The following is a 17,575-nucleotide window of genomic DNA, read 5'->3' on the forward strand; positions in this document are numbered from 1 at the left end:
TTATGATCCGGGGGAGAACAAAAATCTAAAAAAAAAGCAAAACTTTGTCGGTACCCTTTTAGATCAAAGTTGTTAAAGTGCTGGTTCAAGGCTGGTGTTGGAGCCACTTTTCTTTGGCTAAACAGCAAAACAAATGCTTTGATTTTGCAGAGAGAGTCACCACAGAGCAGGGACACAGTTTATCTCCACAAATCACAGTTTCAGTTTCAGTCTCATTTTCCCTGTGAACTGATATCTCAATATCACTAGTCTTGAGCTGGACCTATAAACTCCAGCTTGTGATCATGTTTATTAAAGTAGTTGTAAACACAGTTTATAAATTTATTTGAAAATGGGAGCACATTGGGCTGCTTACACAAACACGACTGGTGACATGAAAGAGCAGGAAAATGAGAGGAACACTGAGCTTTCTTTCTTGAATGAAGCAGAATACATGCTACACTCGCTCTAGATTCTTAAACACGGTGTTCGATACATTTTAGTTGGTCGGTTGGTCTCCATAACTTTGACATTAGTGGTTCTCTGCACTGCTCCAGCAAAGACTTGGTGCTAGCATAGCACCAGTTTTTAGGACCTGAGCCAGCACTTTGGAGGTCGAAGCAAAATTAAACTGGGTTTTAAGTCAGGCTCTGGCTCAGAACCAGCACTGCATGCATGTTTGCGCAAACGTGTTTGTTCACACGCTCTTTTACCTAAAATAGGCAGGAAGGATAAGGCACACAGAGGGAGAAAGGCTTCGTCCTCCAGCAAGAACATGAATACACAGTTAAATCTTCACCAAGTAAGTAGTTGTTTGCTGCTGAACTAAGGTTTACAATTTAATATATTTGAACATTAACCCTCCATTACACCTTAGACACCTCTTTAACCTGGACCTGGCAGATGTAGGTCTTGTTTAACTTTGCAAAGCCTAACAGCATCTGTGCTCTGTCTTTTACCTGGATGAGGTCTCGAGCGAGCAACTCCAACTCCCCAGCAGGAATGCTGTCGTCCAACATCTCCCATCGTTCCCCCAGACGAAACTCCATTACATACTGCTGGATAGGTGCTGTGTGATTGGCAGGTGGGATCCAGGTGAGCAGGACTCCTTGCTGCGTGCGATTGGCTGTGAGGCACCGTGGTGGGGTAAGCAGCACCAATGGTTCAGGGGTACTTATAGGAAATACTGAAAGAGCACATCAGGGTTGGGAATGTGTGTAAGTGATTCAGCCATGTTCTTCTCAAACAGCTTGCTATCAGTGAATCAGCCCTTCTTTGCACATTGACTGACACTGACACGCATCTTAACAAAAGTGTGACTAAATCTCATTAAGTTTTGAAGCCAAATCTATCACCATCATGTGCATAAAATTCATTCCTTAAAAACATCTTTGAAGGCTTGTATCCCATGAGGCCATCTCATAAACATTTAATTTTACTAGCTCGTCTCCTATTTACAGTTTTTTTTTAACAGTTTCCAATTTCCTGGTTTTCATGGTCCGACAGATATGCCGAAGTAATTCTCATTTTCAGAACTACACAATTTTTGTTGCTCAGTGGGAATCAGTAATCTAATATTTAATCTTTTCTTCTTAATGAACTACTAATGTATACATTTTAATCATTTTAGGCTAATTACCATCTCTTGCTCATCCTCAAAGATTATTAATCATAGTAACTTTGGCTTAAACATCAGTGAGACCAACAGATTTAGAGTTTCTCATTAAAATAAGCAGATGAATATCAAAATTGTAAAAAAAAAAAAACAATTAACAGAACGCAGTTCTGACTGTGTATATGTAATATAGTTTATTCAACAGGTTTTGAGCTAATTTTCGCAAGTTCCGTTAACCTTCCTCTGGATGTTTTTTAATACTTATGAGACTGACTGAATAAATCATTTAACAGTCAGCTAAAAAATATTTTTGAAGCAGCCGAACGTACATATCAAAGGTAAACATATGCAAATTTAATTTCAAAGTGTTGAGACCATTTGTTTTAAAGATCAATTCCATGCCATTACCCTTATTCCCAAACTCAAATGTATACCCTAAAAATCAAGAATACTCTGTCTAAAAGTAAAGTCTGGTCCCTCCCAGTCAGTATATCCACAAGACACTAGAAAAAAATGGAATTATTATGTTAATACGATCAAAACTGGACTTTTGAAATTGAAATTGAAAAAGCTTTGAGACACTTGATTTTGTACGATTTCAGTCAAACAAACCCAGCTAATGTGGTCACATGTCTACATGTATACAGTCAACAAGACTAAAACTAGACAAGCTCCAAAGTGTAAGTGTATGTTAATCCAGCCAAATTCCAAATAAAGCTTAGAAACAACAGAAACTGGGACATTATAATGAGACAAAATAACCAAAGTTAGAAGCAACAGAATGTCCAGGGTGTTGGAGCATCGGACGAACTCCAGGTAATAACCCCATTCTGCTCCAAGTCATATATAGTTACATACAGTACACTGGGAGAAGGCCAGTCTGGTCCAATAAACCTTCCAGGTCAAGCTCTAACCATAGCTTGACTCAACTGTGCATGTAAATGTGCTGAGTATTGTGCAAAATGAGCACAATTTTGTAAAGAAGTTAAAGGGTTAAGTAAAAAATAGTGTTAAAATTACAGAAAGCAACAAGACTCTACTCCACTGACTTGGATATCTAAGTGCAAGATCCTGCCCCAGACGGCGGTGATGACACCCCCTCTTTAAACCTCTAAAAAGTTTAAATATGATATATGCTGTTCACTCAAAGAGAAGCAAAAATGTAGTTTTACTTTTGGTATTCAGGCAGTCAAAAACTCCTCAAATCCAATGTATTTCTAAATCTGAGTATTTTTGTGCCTAAACCTAACCAAGAAGCTTGTTGCCTAAATCTAACCAACCACAGCCTAAAAGCAACAGTAGAAACTACTTGCCCACATTAGCTTACAACAATAGCCTAAAGTAGACTTAAGAGTATGCAATGAAATAGAAACCACTCCTGCTCAGAGAAATTGTCGGTCATCAAAGTACCCTAATTGAGTTAGGAGAATCTGTATGTCCATAACAATAAAGCTGCTCATTGACTTCCCATGTAATTCAAACACATTATGTACCACTACCATGTTATGCATTGTTAAAGACGTGGTTTTAAATTCACACATTTCTGTGAGAGCAGGCTGTAACTTAAGATGCTTTCCAGTAAATCTTCTTGTGCTACTATTTTTTCCCTCAATTAGAACTAAGCCAAGACTTGGAGGGTTGTCAAACAAAGAGACCACAAGCAATCCTGTGGCAAAAACTTTGCCCCCCCTTGTTTCTTCTCCTTGGATGACACAGAAGAGGATGCAGCCTGGATAGTTATCTCAATTTTCAGCATGTCACTTATATTCCTGTAATAATCTGTGACAGCTTAATTTACACTTAGATTGAGCAACATAAATTTCCCTCTACTCATGGCCGTAAGGACCAAAATAATGCATTATGACTCAAGACTTAGAGGTACAGTCGCTTTGACACTCCTATTCAGATGATAACTAACAGAATAAAAAGGTCTTAGGCTTAGGCTAAGCCTCAGGCTTATTAGTTTTTATGTGTGAAAAAACCTGTTGTGTGGACAGACTGAATAACAGAGGTGCCTGGTTAAGTCTTAGAAATTTTGACCTGAAAAAACATGCAGTTTTAGTCAGAAACTGTCAGCAAAACTGAGCTTGAGAATCTTTAAAGTCTGTTGTGTCCTGTTGCAAACAAAATGGAGATTCTATTTGGTAATGACATGTAGCTTAAAGTTAACTCTACAAACTCATAACACAGGGGTGCAAAGCTTAACTAAAGCTGCGAAAGTCACAGGGCAAACTAATAGAAAACTGATTGCAGTTTGGTATTTACATCCGCTATGACCTCAACATGGCAGCTGGCCAACTGACTTGTAGTGTAAGTATTATAGTAAAGGGCAGGACACCCATTTAAAAATGTATGTCAGTTAGCACACATAGGAGTGTATCTGCCCAACTTTTATTCACCTAATATACTTCCAGGTTAAAACTTGCTACCTTTCAGGACTGTTTCCATTGAACGAGAGAGAAAACATGGGGCCCATAAAAGAAATTTCAACTAAAAAACAAGGTCCATAGATGATTATTTTTACAGAATAAAAAGTGTATTTACAGTTGAGAGCCTAAAGTGAAACCTGCACAGCTAAATATGAATCATCTTGGGTGATTCCATCACATGAGGACAGTTTACACCCAGTAATAAAAGTCTCCATTTATCACTTCATACGGTTTTTACTTCTCTGCTCTATTTGAGAATAAAAACATAGCTCACGTCACTCAAAATATGCTGTCGTGGGAAACACACAGGATATCTTTTGTAATCGTTTGTGCACTAGTGGCCATTATTTATAAATGGGTAGAAAGGAAAGGGGGCAGAAAGAGTTGCGGAACACATGCAGCAAAGGCTCCTGGCTGGGGCTCTGGGGTATTCTGTCTTTACCTTTACTATGTTATAGATCAGATGTGAGAGAAATGTAGAAGCAGACAGAACATTTTTATGTCACAGGGCTCACCATCAGCTTTTTAATTGTTTAAGTTGTCTGGCACATGGCAGGTAACATTAGTGATTAGTCCTTCCATGTGTCCCAAGACACATTTGTGTTTATTTTAAATGGGGTCACATGACCTCCACATCACCTCTTACTGTGGCCTGAGCAACTGGACATAAATGTCCAGCTGCTGACTAGCGACTGGATCACCAATGACACATGTTAATAGTATCTGCAAATGAGGCCTGCGAACGATTACAGGACCTACACTCAAGCAGATAAGTGTTTGGCTTTTCCAGAGCTCAGAAGTGAAATATGTACTTGTCAAACTTCTGAACATCAACTTCAAGAGAGGTGACCTAAGAAATGAGTAGTGTAAAGATACAACAACACCTATTTAAAAAATTGTGTATTACCTCTCTAAAACAAAACACAGTAGTGTCTTCCCTCTATTTGTCTGACTTTGGAAGCAATCTTATAATCAAATCCTTTTTTCCTGAGCAGGGTTGAGTATACTCACCTAGTGTGTTCACAGTGACAACCTCGCTGAAGGGGCCTGTGCCAAGCTTGTTTTGGGCCAGGACACTAAACTGGTATGTTGTCTCTGGCTCCAAGCCAGGCACCACCATCCAGTCATGCCCTCCAGGCACAGGCATGGAAAGCCAGTCATGTGGACCTAAATGCTCCCTCTTCAGCCTGCACAGGAGTTAAGGTGAGATATGAGTGGACAAACAGGAATGACTTCAAAGATGGCTCAGGAAGTGGAGAGGGTAATTATGGGGCTGCATTGACATTTATTTTTTAAACAATAATGGCCTCCAAGTTAACAATTTAAAAGAAATCTGCTTTTGTGTCTTAAGCCTCGTCTCTCCATTAGAATTGTCACACAGTTAAGCACATAACAATAACAGCTTAATGGAGAATTACTTATTTTAACTCCATTCCTGATCCCATTGCATTATTCTGAAAGGAAACATGGCTTCCACTTGATGATGCTGTGCTCAGCTTTGCAGTTTGCTGTTTGCCATGCCATACATCCAGCTCACAATGACCATCATCACAAAATAAAGCAGACAACTGTACACATGCAAGAAACTCCTGGCCTTAGCAGTGGAAGAACAGAACAATGAACATCATTTGCGGAATTTCTGTCACCTACATAGTTATAGAAATGTGAACTTCACACTTCACGTTTTTTTAATTTTCAATGTATTACTGAAAACTATTAGGTATCCACGGAGTCTGATCCCTTATTTCAACGTAAGATGATATTAGAAATTACGTTGGATGTCTGAAAGCGGAATAGCTCTGCATTATAAAAACTAAGAATCCTTCACAGCTTACTCTTTCTAAGACCTGTAAGATATTTAGAACTGGACTGATGTCCTGCACTGTTTTGTGCAAAAAAAGGCTCCTGTTGTAGCCAGAAGGTTTAGACAAGACCATTCTTCCTCATCAGCAGCAATAAAAACTAATATTTAAAGGATATTTTAAAATGACAGAAGGACTGTAGAGGCATGAGTCATCTGATAAATGTTAGAGGCTTCCTGTGAGTTTGAGTGTCTTTAATTACAGTAGTTTGTTACTATTTGTGCTGTTCTCTGGTGCCTTCACCGTATTAATGAAACATGACAGGTTCCAGTAAGCAAGGTCAGGTAATGTAATCTGCTATAATTACATTTATGACCTCACAACTATCCCTTTTTTGATATTTTATCAAATATATTTGATAAAATCAAATACTTTATATATTTGATCATATATCATGGGAGTGCTTTAAGTGCAGAAACGTCGGTCTTGAAGAAAATGATCTCTTCAGAGAACACCTCTAATGCCTTAACACACCTAACTAGCACTTATTGGCCCTTCTGCACTTGTTTGACGTAAACTATGTCATTTAGACATATCTATATTGATTTAGCACTCAATATGTAGACCAGGGTTTTTCACTACATTAAAGCTTCAAAGTCATTTCCTCACTTTTATCGATTTCGACAGCAAAATGCAATTAAATCACACTGACCAATTACAAAAAGGATTATTTAACTCTGCATTGCATCTCACCTAATACATAACTTCATAAGAAATTTACTTTGTGTGCATCATCATGTTAAAATACTTTTTTCATCTGATAGTAACAATAATGAGCTCAAAGAAGACATTTACATTTGAAAGCTAAATTCTTACAGGTGAAACTGATTCCATTAGAGAATTTTCAACACAGCAAATTTTCAGCAAAGTGAGATGCTGGAAAATATTATGTCATCACAGAAATTCAGTTTGCTTTTCTGCCTAACTGCAGCTCTCCTTGTCAATACTGAGCGCAGCCTGTTAGTCTGAATGAGAACAGGTTAAGTTATGGGCACTTTCACCTTTGTTGTGATTTGTTTTGCAGCACAAAAATTCATAAAATCATTGTAAAAATCATTAGTTTGCAGACATCAGCATTACCATGTGAGCAAGCCCTCGGCTAGCTAACATACCAGTCACTAACAAGTTAATGCCTCACCCTTGGCACTGATTTGATCGTTTAGATCGATCAAAGATATTCTTTCTTATTGATGAGCACTATAATAAATCTAATTAACAATTAAAGGACAAATATTTGTATCGCAGACTACTACAACATGCAGCAGCTCCGTTTGTCTGTACTGAGCATAGCCTGTTCATATGAGTAGGAACAAAGTAACTAATGAGCACCACCATCCCTGTGATTTGCTTAACAACAACAACAACAAAAAAAAAAGCTTAAATAACCATAAAAACAATTAGTGGGTATTATGTCAGTCCATGCAGATAACACTGTCAGTATTCATTTGGCCATTCAGATTGAAACATTTTAAAATGCATGCTTTCACAGCTCTTCTCCAGTCATAACTTATATTGTATTAAGTTCTGATTTGACCTTATTAGCAGTTTAGTTACTGACTTATCAGTTTAACAGTTTCTTTTTCTTTTTATCTAAACCTAAAATTATGCAAGGTTATTAATTGTTAAACAGACACTTTACATTCCAACCTAAATTCCCCTGTTTATACACACATTCATACAGCCTTTTCTGGGAAACCCTTAGAAGTTGCTTCACATACTGCAAACACCCAACAGGCAAAATATAGATCATTGTTCCCTTGTAGACCTGGGTTAAAACAGTAAAAGATTAAATACTTTACACTTTGACAGAACCCAAGCCGGGATTAGAAACAAGATAAAAAAAATAATCATTTACAACAAAACACCTTTAACATGCTGGGCATGGAAACTAATGAAAATTTGTTCAACTAGATTGCATCAGTCATGGCTAAAATCTTATTTTCAACCCAGGCCTTTTACCCAGTAAAGAAGTGGCAAAGCAGCAGAAGCAGTAGCAGCATCAGAACAGAGAACTTTGGGTCATGTTCAGCTTAGTTGCAAGGATCTTATCTTTTTATTTTTGTTTTTATTTCCTTGAAATGCATTCCTCCAAAAAATTCCAAGATTAGAGATGGAAACTCACTGACACTGGATCTCCATGTACTTTCCATCTCTACGTATTCGCAACTGTTCTGAACGTAACCCTGAAAAAGACATTTTCAGAAATAACAGAGGACATATTGAAAGAAGAAAAAAAGCAGGAAGCAAAGCATGCTGGGATGACTCACACATGGCCGTACCAGACTGAGAATGTCTGCTGGAAGCCTCCGTCGTAGCCGACCTCCCAGGACACGTTGGCCCAGGTGGAGGAGGCTGCCACGTGGACGCTGGCGGGGGCGTGGGGGCTTGTGCCTGTACAAAGAGAAATCAGTGGTTAAAAGGGCATATTAGTCACCGAGTGGCCCTGCAGTGTCACGATGCAGTCATTAATTTTGCTTGTCAAACAAATTCACTGTGTGCTGATCCCAGTGATGTTAAGCAGCGACCAACTCAACGTAACTTCAGGCTGGAGTGAATACAATTTTTGATGGCATAAATAATACAATCAGAAGTTCAAAGATAAATATATATTTATTCAAATTAAAGTAATATGGAAAAAAAAAACGTTTTACCTGCAACTATTTTATTTTTCTATGAACAGAGGTTGTTCTTTTTAATTCAGGAATTGTCTTTTAGCCAAAGTAACAGGTGACCAATATGGAGCCATCAAAAACAGCCTTTGTGTCGCTCTGATTTGACAGGCATCATCAACATCAGCACAGACTATAACTAACAACAGGCCAAAAGCAAATCATAGCCACTGCCTGCATTAAGACATGTGACATGTTATAATTAATGCTAGTGGAATATTATCATATTCTAGGAGTGTGGTTACGTTCTGCTAACTACCTGTTCCACAAAGGGTTCCTTTGAAAGGTGCTTATTATGCCCATCAAAGTCACAATGATGCTCTCATTTGACTAAATACTCAATAAAATTGCTAAACTAAATCAAACTAACCCAAAGGAATGGGTTGCACATAGTAAAAACGTGCATGTTTTACAATGAAATATAGCAGAGTTTTTGTCAGAGTATGTAACATCCATTTAATATGTACAAAATATCACATCATTCAAGAATAAAAGTTTTTTTCCAAGTGTAACCATAATTTTGCAGACTTGTGCATTGAAGCTTCTGTAAGGCTAGGTCAGAAACTGAAAGAGAGGCCGATGACGTGCACCAGAGAGCCACAGGCCCGGACACAATCCTGGACCGGCTGCGACAAGGACCTTCAACCTTCAGGTCTGCATTAAGATAAAGCCCACGCTCCAAACTCAGTCTTTTGACTGGTTTACATCATGGTAATAGTTTGTGCATATGCATCACTGTTAGTTGTGGACTCTTCTCATGGCTCCCCTCGGAGTAGATTTCACCTATTGTTCGCCCGTACCTGGTTTCTACCTGGTTCAAAACAGCATCTCTAAAATGAACCCTTTTCTCTTGTAATCTTGAAAGTGGAGCATCCTCTTTCATGTTAATTATAAATGTAACGTGTATTTTGCTAAACTGCAAAAAAAACAATGAAACAGGGTTATTTTAAAGTTTGAAGCATTACTCAGAACTTGCATTTTTCCTTTTTTCCTTTTCTTTAAAAAGAATGGATATAATTTCAAGAGCTCCAGTCAAAGCTTAAATGGTGACTGAGAAGAAAGGCGTAGGAGGATGAAGTCTTTGTGGCAGCCTGCCCAGAGTTCCAACCTGTGCTATATGTCATACTTCAATTTCCTGTCTTTTCAAATGCTGAGTGAGGGCCACTTGTGCCAAAAAAATAGAAAAAAATATTTAAAAAAAGTAACAAGACAGTGTAGAAACCATGATGAAAAAAAGGGAGATATTTTTTATTTCTCTTTACTAGATCCCGAGGTAGCCTGGTACCCTGACCCCATCTATCCTGGCGCTCCCGGAGCAAGTGGTATCAACAGTTGGCTCCCATTCACCTGGGAGCAAATGAATAAGGTCTCTTGCCACCTCCCACAGCTTGTCAAGTGCTACAGCTGCTCACTCGGGCTTGATTCTATTGTGTTCTCGACCTAGCCTGTAAGAACTTTTACTCAGCTTGCTAGCCTCTCATTTAATCTTTGTGCACGCATAACAGTTGGACAGCTGCACCCCACATGGTCAGGTTTGGTTGAAGCTTGTTCTTCTAAAGTCAACGTTGCGAATATGGGCCGTCTGACCTTGACTTTCTGAGACTTTTGATGGCCATCTGGAGATTTACAGGAGGAATCCTAAGCTAAATCCTTAGCTTATAATGTGTCGATAAGGTTAAAAACTTTTGCTGACGTATTTATCTAAGTTCCTACATGAACAACTTAACATATATGTGCATTAAAAGGTACCTATGACTTGGACATGCGTGCTGGCAGTGATGCTCGTGGCAACGTTGGTGGCGACACACTCCCACTCCCCGTGGTCCTCCTTTGTGAGGGACTTCAACTGTAAGCTGCCTCGGGGCAGAACATTGTGCTTGCTTTTACTGGGCTTCCCTACCTGCAGTCCACCCAGGCAGGAGAAAATGAAGTGTCAGCAAATGGAGGAGAGGCATACAGGTGAGCGATACATTGGCAAATGCAACACAAACGTCCCTCTGAAGAAAAAAAGAGGCTCTTTATCAGCTTGTAATAATATCAGTTGTGTTTCTCAAATCTTTTTTAAACATCTTAAACATAATAATATGACATACAGTAGCTTGAGCAGTACAAATCTGAGCATTTTCTCAATGATAAATGCTAAATGTGACAACATGAAGTGTTGATTAATGAGTGTCTTTACACAAGTACACAAGTGCACACCTGCAAGCAGAGTCTAAGGTGTGAGGGTGTCTTACCTTCCTCCATGTGATGTTGGGAAAAGGGTCTCCCTCCGCCTCACAGGGGATGACCAGTTCTCTCCCAGCCTCCTGCCTGTACTCCCCTCCGGGAACCACTGAGAATTTAGGAGGGTCCTGACCGTGGTCAAACAGCCAGACCAAGTAAAGAAAAAGTTTCACTCTGTCCTGGATGCATACATCAGAGATGTTGTCAATCAAATGTGTGTACCTTTAGCACCAGGGGAGCAGGAGGGGACCATCCCATGGAACCCAGGGCATTGTAAGGCATGCAGGTATAGGTGCCGAGAGAGTCCTCCGTCACCTCTGCCACACGGATGCTCCCATCGTCCATCTGGCTCCATCCAGGGTACTGTGGATGCAGAAGTCCAGTTCAGCAGAAAGAAAAAAAAAAAAAAAAAAACAAGAAAAAAAAATGGAATTCCTCGAAGGTTCTAACAAAAATATATAAACAATTTGTTTTCAGTCATCCAAAGCTGCAGCACCACGTCACCTTATCTATCCGTAAAGGGAGGCCATCTTTCTTCCACTTAACCAGAGTTACAGGGGGGTTGGCATCTACTGAACAGCGGATGAATCCTGGCAGACCAATGGCCACATAGATGACAGATGGCATATTCACCACACGGGCAGGATCTGATGATCAACAGAGAAAGAGAAGTGATCAAACCAACCCTTCGTACTGAGGGTAACTCAATGCCTGGTGATTACAAAAGCTGCGCAGAGAAGCTTTAAAATGCGCACACGTAGAGGGCTCCAGGCAAAAGGACATATTAATTCGCCGTGCATGGAGCAAACCTGGTGTCGGAGTAGCATTTGTTTATCTTTGCATTGATGCTGTCCAACCCTAAACACCTCTGCACATAAAACAGAAACACAAGACATTGTTTTATGGATCAAATGTCAGTACAACCTGCTGTCATGTCAAAAGTGCGATGGATGTTATCCGTGAAGAGAAAATGCCAAAACAATGACATTTAACAGACTTTCTTTGCAATTTTTACCATCTTGGCTTCACGTGAAAGTATTCTTAACGTTTGCTAATATGCAGTAAATGCTGAGGTTGATATAATTTTGCTCCGAAACAATATGACAAAATCTAATATTGGTTGTCTCAAAATTTAAAGGGAATGTATGTTAAGAGGTAAAGGTTGTACCTTAATTTATTACCTTTTTGCTGCTGATAAAGAAACGTTACATTTTCTAGAATCCAAAGACCATTTATACACTGCACCAGCTTCTTCAGCTCTTGCTGAAGGCTGCTGTCATTAAGTGTAACTGAATTCAAGGCTTATAAAATGTTCCGCTTGTTTCCTTAAAATAGACTGAGCGGTGTTGTCAACGAGTGGTGGAATGAGAACACACAAAGAACAGTCAAAAAAAAAAAAGAGGGGTAAAATGGAGAGATTCTCAGGAATACGCTCCGGTTTTTGTGATTAAAGCTGTGATGAAAGCTGCAGTCAAACTGCTGGCCTTGTGGTGATACTATAAGTAAAAGTGAGTGAACACAAAAGTCACAAAAGATGTTATTACATTTGTTTAAATAGTTGAGATATTTAAGTCTGGAACATCCATCCCTGTAAAGCCTGAAGTCATGTCCCCAACACTGCTTAACAAAAAAAGTAACCAAATAACAAAAGGACATATAAGACAACGAATAATACACCATGTTCATGCTTCTTAAACCCAAAGGTTATGTTAAAAACATTACAAAAATGCCCACACACTGGCCATCCTTAGAAATGCTGACCCAGTGGTCACTAATGTAGCCTCCACTACCAGCCTTTGCTTTATAATTCTGAACTAGATAAGAATAATGCCACTGTTAAAGCTGAAAGGACAACATACCATTTTTACAGTTAAATGTTTTTAAAACCAACTCAACAAGTAAGATGTTCTTCAGCCTTTAGAAGGAGCCACTAAGACTGTTTCTCCCCATTTCTAGTTTTTATGTTCAGCAAAGCAAATGACAGACAGAAACGTGGTTTCCACCATGCGCTGGAGAGTAAATAGATTTTGAATAATATTTCCAAATATCTTGTAAATGTTGTAGCTCCATGACTACAAGTACAAATTATTCTATCTCTTCAGATTTTTTTCAGTTATCTAACTGAAGTTTTTCTTTATTTAGTGGTTATCTTTCACCATATTTACCATAAATCAAGTCAAATTTGGATTTGATGTCAACCAGTCGCCTTTAGGCAAAAATGGACAAGAGAAAAAGAGGATGCTGTCTTGTAAAGAAAAGGAAAAGGGGGCAAAGAGGAGAGTAAAGAAGTAAAATTTCCTCCATATCAAGAATTTTGAAGGGGGGGGGGGTCAGGTGCCTAATTGAGGTCAGGGAAGAGCGCTTCACAGTGCACACTGTGTGATAAGGATGAGAGATGGTGTGAGTGAGGGGAGGAGGGGTGAGTGCCATCAGCGGAGCGATAGAAGGATGAGTGAGGCTGAGCGTGGGAAAGAGGACAGGTGAGAAAGAGAGATGTGACTGGATGACGTAAGGCAGAGAGGAGCTGTTGGAAGAGAGCTGAGGATGAGCAGGTGAGAGCGAGGCAGGAAAAAGGAGAAAGCGAGGAAGTAAGCAAAAAGACTACATGAGGTGGTGAGGTCGAATAAACCGCACTGTCGCCCACAGCAACTTCGTACCAACAGCAGCTCTCCTCTGAAGTCCAGACCATCGCCCTGCCAGCACTCTGCACCCTGAGGAGCGACGCCAGCGGCACCACAGACGAGAATATCAGCCAAGTTTCTAAATATAGCCCTCAGACAGCCCTATCGCTCACGACACGCTGGTTCACACTGAAAGATGCTTTGGGGAAGTTATTCACTGGCAAGCAGTTCAAGGAGAAAAGGAGAGTGTGTAGGATAGATTTAAACAGAATGAGAGAAAAATGGAGAGGAGCAACTGTTGAGGACTGATAGAGAGGGAACAAAAGGAAAAGATTAGAATAAGAGAAAATAATAGGACAGAAAGACAGAGAGAGCCCCCTGCAGTCTGACGAGAAAAGTCCCCGGTCTTACAGCAATGATGTAATCCCCCCTTCTCTCATGTCTCCCTCCCGCTCCTGGCTGGTGTTGCCTACATCTGTTTCACACGCAGACACACACAAACCCACACCACAAGCATGCAGCTATCAGTGGAGGACACCGAAGGAATTCAAAATGTATGCTGCTCTGACTGATGCCAGTTGTCACTGGTCGACGAGGCTGCCATCTCACAGCTCCTCCTACCTCTGCCTGTCCGCTCCGATCACGAGCCAGATGCTTTTTCCGAAGCGACAAAATCATAAAGAATCGAGCCGGCAGTGACTGATGGAGCTTTAGAGCAGAAAAATGAGGGGGCGGCAAACCATGATGAAACACGGAGGGCGAGATGGATAAGTTAGTGCACAGGAATGTATGTACATAGATGAGAATACATGAGAGCTGCAGAGAGGGAAAGAAAACCGGTGTTTGGATGGGATTAGCCTGTCTGAGACGTTGAATAAAGGTTAAGGCCAAGCTGGGGTTTCTTCTTAATCCCAAAAGTCGCAATAAAGGACAAAGACAAAAAACGTCTGCTGGGATTCAATGCAATCAAACCTGTCAATGATTCACTTACTATTGCTACTGTGCTGTTATGAGGCCAGAGAATTATATTAGACCTGTCTAAATCTCTTAAGAAGTCTATCTGTTGGAGTTAGGGATAGTTCCTGCTCGTTTGTCAGATGATTTTTACATAGAAAACAAAAAGTGTCAAACTAAAATCTGCTTCGTGTTCAAGTTTTCTAAAAAAAAGAAAGAAAAAAATTTCTTTGGACAGGAAGGGGAATAACAAGCTTCACAAGGGAGAGTTGATCATTAATAGTCCGTATTATGGCACAACCCGATCGATTAAGATTCTGGAAAAGTGGATATTAAAGCACCCCCAACTTTTACTGAAAGAGTGTTCCAGTCCACAGAAATGATTAAAAAAAAACTACTCCTGACAAAGACAAACTGCTCAAGTTAGACTGAGTGAGGAGCCATCCACCCAATCACAGCTAATTCATCACAGAGAAAACTGAACATCTGCTCTGCATTATCTCACCTGCAGTAGACAGCAGTCAGAGCACTTTCAGTTTGGAGAATTAGATGGTTTCATGATGGACAAACTAAAGCTAAGAACAAGCCCATCAGTTTCGGAACAGACCGTGTGGCAACACGGACGTCCTGCAATTGAGAAAGTGTAGCGACAAAGTCAACAACTGTCTGATGCAGAAGTGTCAAGGCGTCAGACTTGACAATATGGTGTTCCCTTGAACCAATGACATTTTGAGGTTTGAGTTGTTTTGGGTGGCGGAAATTTTACTCTTCTCATGGCTCCACTCTGAGCAGATTTCAGCTATTCTTTGCCCGTACGGAAACCTTCCGACTGTCCAAACTTAGAGCGCTTTGACTGGTGTTCGCTGCACTGAATACACTCAGCACAGTTTCATGCAAAGCTCAACATGGCCACTATACTTGTCTAAATATACATCCAGAGGGGTGAAATCAAGTTATTGACTGAGGTGCGTCTGATTCGCAATGCTGTTGGTCGTGAGAAAATGTTCAAGACATTCTGGTGGTTGAAACTTTCTCTGTGGTAGATCATCATACATGTAAAACTTATCTTTAAGTTACTTGAATGGTGATTTGTTCAGATGACGCTTCAGATATAAAAAAAAATAAAAAAATCAGAGCAACAGTCTGGAAAATTTTTTAGTGACTGCAAGTTTGAACAAAGTCTTAATGGGCCGATTTTCAGTCAGGCTTAGAGGAAGGTTCTTTTTTCTAAAGAAATCTAAGACAAATGAACAAAACCTACAGAAGTGAAATTGAGAAGGTACATAACTGAATTAGTTTCATGATAAGTGGGTCAAGACAGCTGAGCGAGGGCTGGTTATGAATAGAGGTTGGAAACAAATTTCTTTATTAAGAAATAGGCTTTCTTCTTTATGCTCTGTGCATCATTTCAAGCTTTTCCCCACAACAAATGTACCTATACCGTCCTGCCTAATTCAGTGAGGAGGAGGATGTCATAAATTTGTGAAGAATAAAAAAAAACAACACCTATTGTTAATGTTATTACAAATAAGGCGAGAGCGGAATATTGGCAGCATTATTGTTAATCACGGAAAGGTTAACAAAATTATTTTTCCACTCAAAGTGCTCTCAGTTTATCTGTAATAGCATGGCTGCACATTAGAGCTCTTTAACTTGAAATTAAATCAATTCAAACATGATATTTAAGAAGGGCATTTAGAGCAAATGCCTCGCTATAATGAACACATGGAAATCACTCCAGTTTTTGGCCATATCAAAGTGAAATTAATTTCACAGCTGAATTTCTGTTTATGATAAAGAACAATAACTTAATCAGTGTTCTAGCAATGGCAGCAGTGCTGCTGTGTCTGATGCATGGCTCAACGTGTCAATGTTCAGGATCGCTCGATAATATCATCAGTTAAAGGCACACTATGTAGAATATTTAGCTTAGACACCAGCCAATAAATGGCGCAAGTGTGGGCACTATAAAACTAAGCGATCCATCACCACCCAAACACATATGTTCAAACCCTTTGTGTGGAATTTCACATGCAATCCATTGATTCAACAGGCTCTCACAGGGTTGTGACTGACAGCAACTTGTCTGATTTTCAGAGAAATCCTTCATCTGTAATTGAAAACTCAAAGTTTCCCATCATGGAAGGAGGGAAAAAAGCCACAAGAAGTCAGACTTCCTACCTGCAACTCAGGTAAATTATCCAGAAAAGTAAGCTTACACCATAATAAATCATTTTTTGTTCATCTTGAAAATGATGTGATTTTGCGTTTCGACATGCCACATCCAAAGCACATGGAATGCAGCGTTATGACGAGAGAAAGGAGAGGAAGGACCAAGTTCGACAGGATGGGTTTACAGACACCAACCACTAATATTCCACATATAATGCCTTTAGTCTAAACTTCCAAGCATCCCCCTAGAGCAGCTTATGTTTAATGCAAGTGGATGTTTACAATAGAGATACCTTAGTGACACTGAAAACAAATACCTTGCTGACAAAATAATATGTTTTTATAATAAATCCCTCTCACCATTCACTTTAACAAGCACAGCCTCAGACATTAAAGAACCACGAGTATTGATCTGCTTCCACATGCCAGGGCTGAGTATGTCTTCAAGTGATGACTAAAAGGCAAAATGTTCACTATGTTATGATCCCTCAGAAGACTGTCGCTGTTCATTTGTACTGTATGAGAAAAACGGAATAAAACGGTATCACTATTTGGTCAATGTGAATGAGTTTTATATGGGGTGACAGTATTGAGGCTCAGGATAAAGAGTGGTCTTTGGTCCCACATTGCTGCCCATACAATTCTGATCCTTATTTGTAAGCCGATAAGAGCATTTCCTGCATGAATATAATCTGTTGTATGTAACAAAGGGCCCAGTTTGTCAAAGGGTGACTGGGTGGACACTGAAAACATTTGTTTAAACCTTTATGTTTACTTCAGAATTGTTCTCAAATTAAGGAGAATTCTAATTAAAAGAGAAAAATAAACATATAAGAGTAGGAACACCCATACCTGTTCAAGACTGTGTTACATTTTCAGTCAAATTACAAGTTCTTGAGCATTACTCTTAAAAAAAAACTTAAAAAAAACAAATCCCTAAAAGTAGACACATATTTTCATTGCTGAATATTCCTCGGTCAAAACTACAAGAACTGCTGCTGGGATCGTGAGCATGATCTCCCCTTGGATTTATGAATATAAGGAGGAC

General features: G+C 39.6%; 1 protein-coding gene across 5 annotated transcripts in view; it reads right to left on the reverse strand.

Annotated features, from left to right (window-relative positions):
- The window catches only part of igsf9bb (immunoglobulin superfamily, member 9Bb), a 129,110-nt gene that overhangs the window by 36,035 nt on the left and 75,500 nt on the right, over positions 1–17,575 (reverse strand). For 3 of the 5 annotated variants that reach the window (XM_075486581.1, XM_075486579.1, XM_075486583.1), the window contains exons 8-14: positions 11,285–11,427; positions 11,003–11,143; positions 10,792–10,908; positions 10,304–10,454; positions 8,153–8,276; positions 5,035–5,210; positions 939–1,165 (exon numbers count right to left, since the gene is read on the reverse strand). In XM_075486581.1, coding sequence (XP_075342696.1) covers positions 939–1,165; positions 5,035–5,210; positions 8,153–8,276; positions 10,304–10,454; positions 10,792–10,908; positions 11,003–11,143; positions 11,285–11,427 — 1,079 coding nt within the window. The remainder of the gene's footprint in view (positions 1–938; positions 1,166–5,034; positions 5,211–8,152; positions 8,277–10,303; positions 10,455–10,791; positions 10,909–11,002; positions 11,144–11,284; positions 11,428–17,575) is intronic. The other 2 variants (XM_075486582.1, XM_075486580.1) reach the window with 1 other exon arrangement.

The sequence above is a fragment of the Odontesthes bonariensis genome, chromosome 16 (assembly GCF_027942865.1).
Source record: "Odontesthes bonariensis isolate fOdoBon6 chromosome 16, fOdoBon6.hap1, whole genome shotgun sequence".
Lineage (NCBI taxonomy): Eukaryota > Metazoa > Chordata > Actinopteri > Atheriniformes > Atherinopsidae > Odontesthes > Odontesthes bonariensis.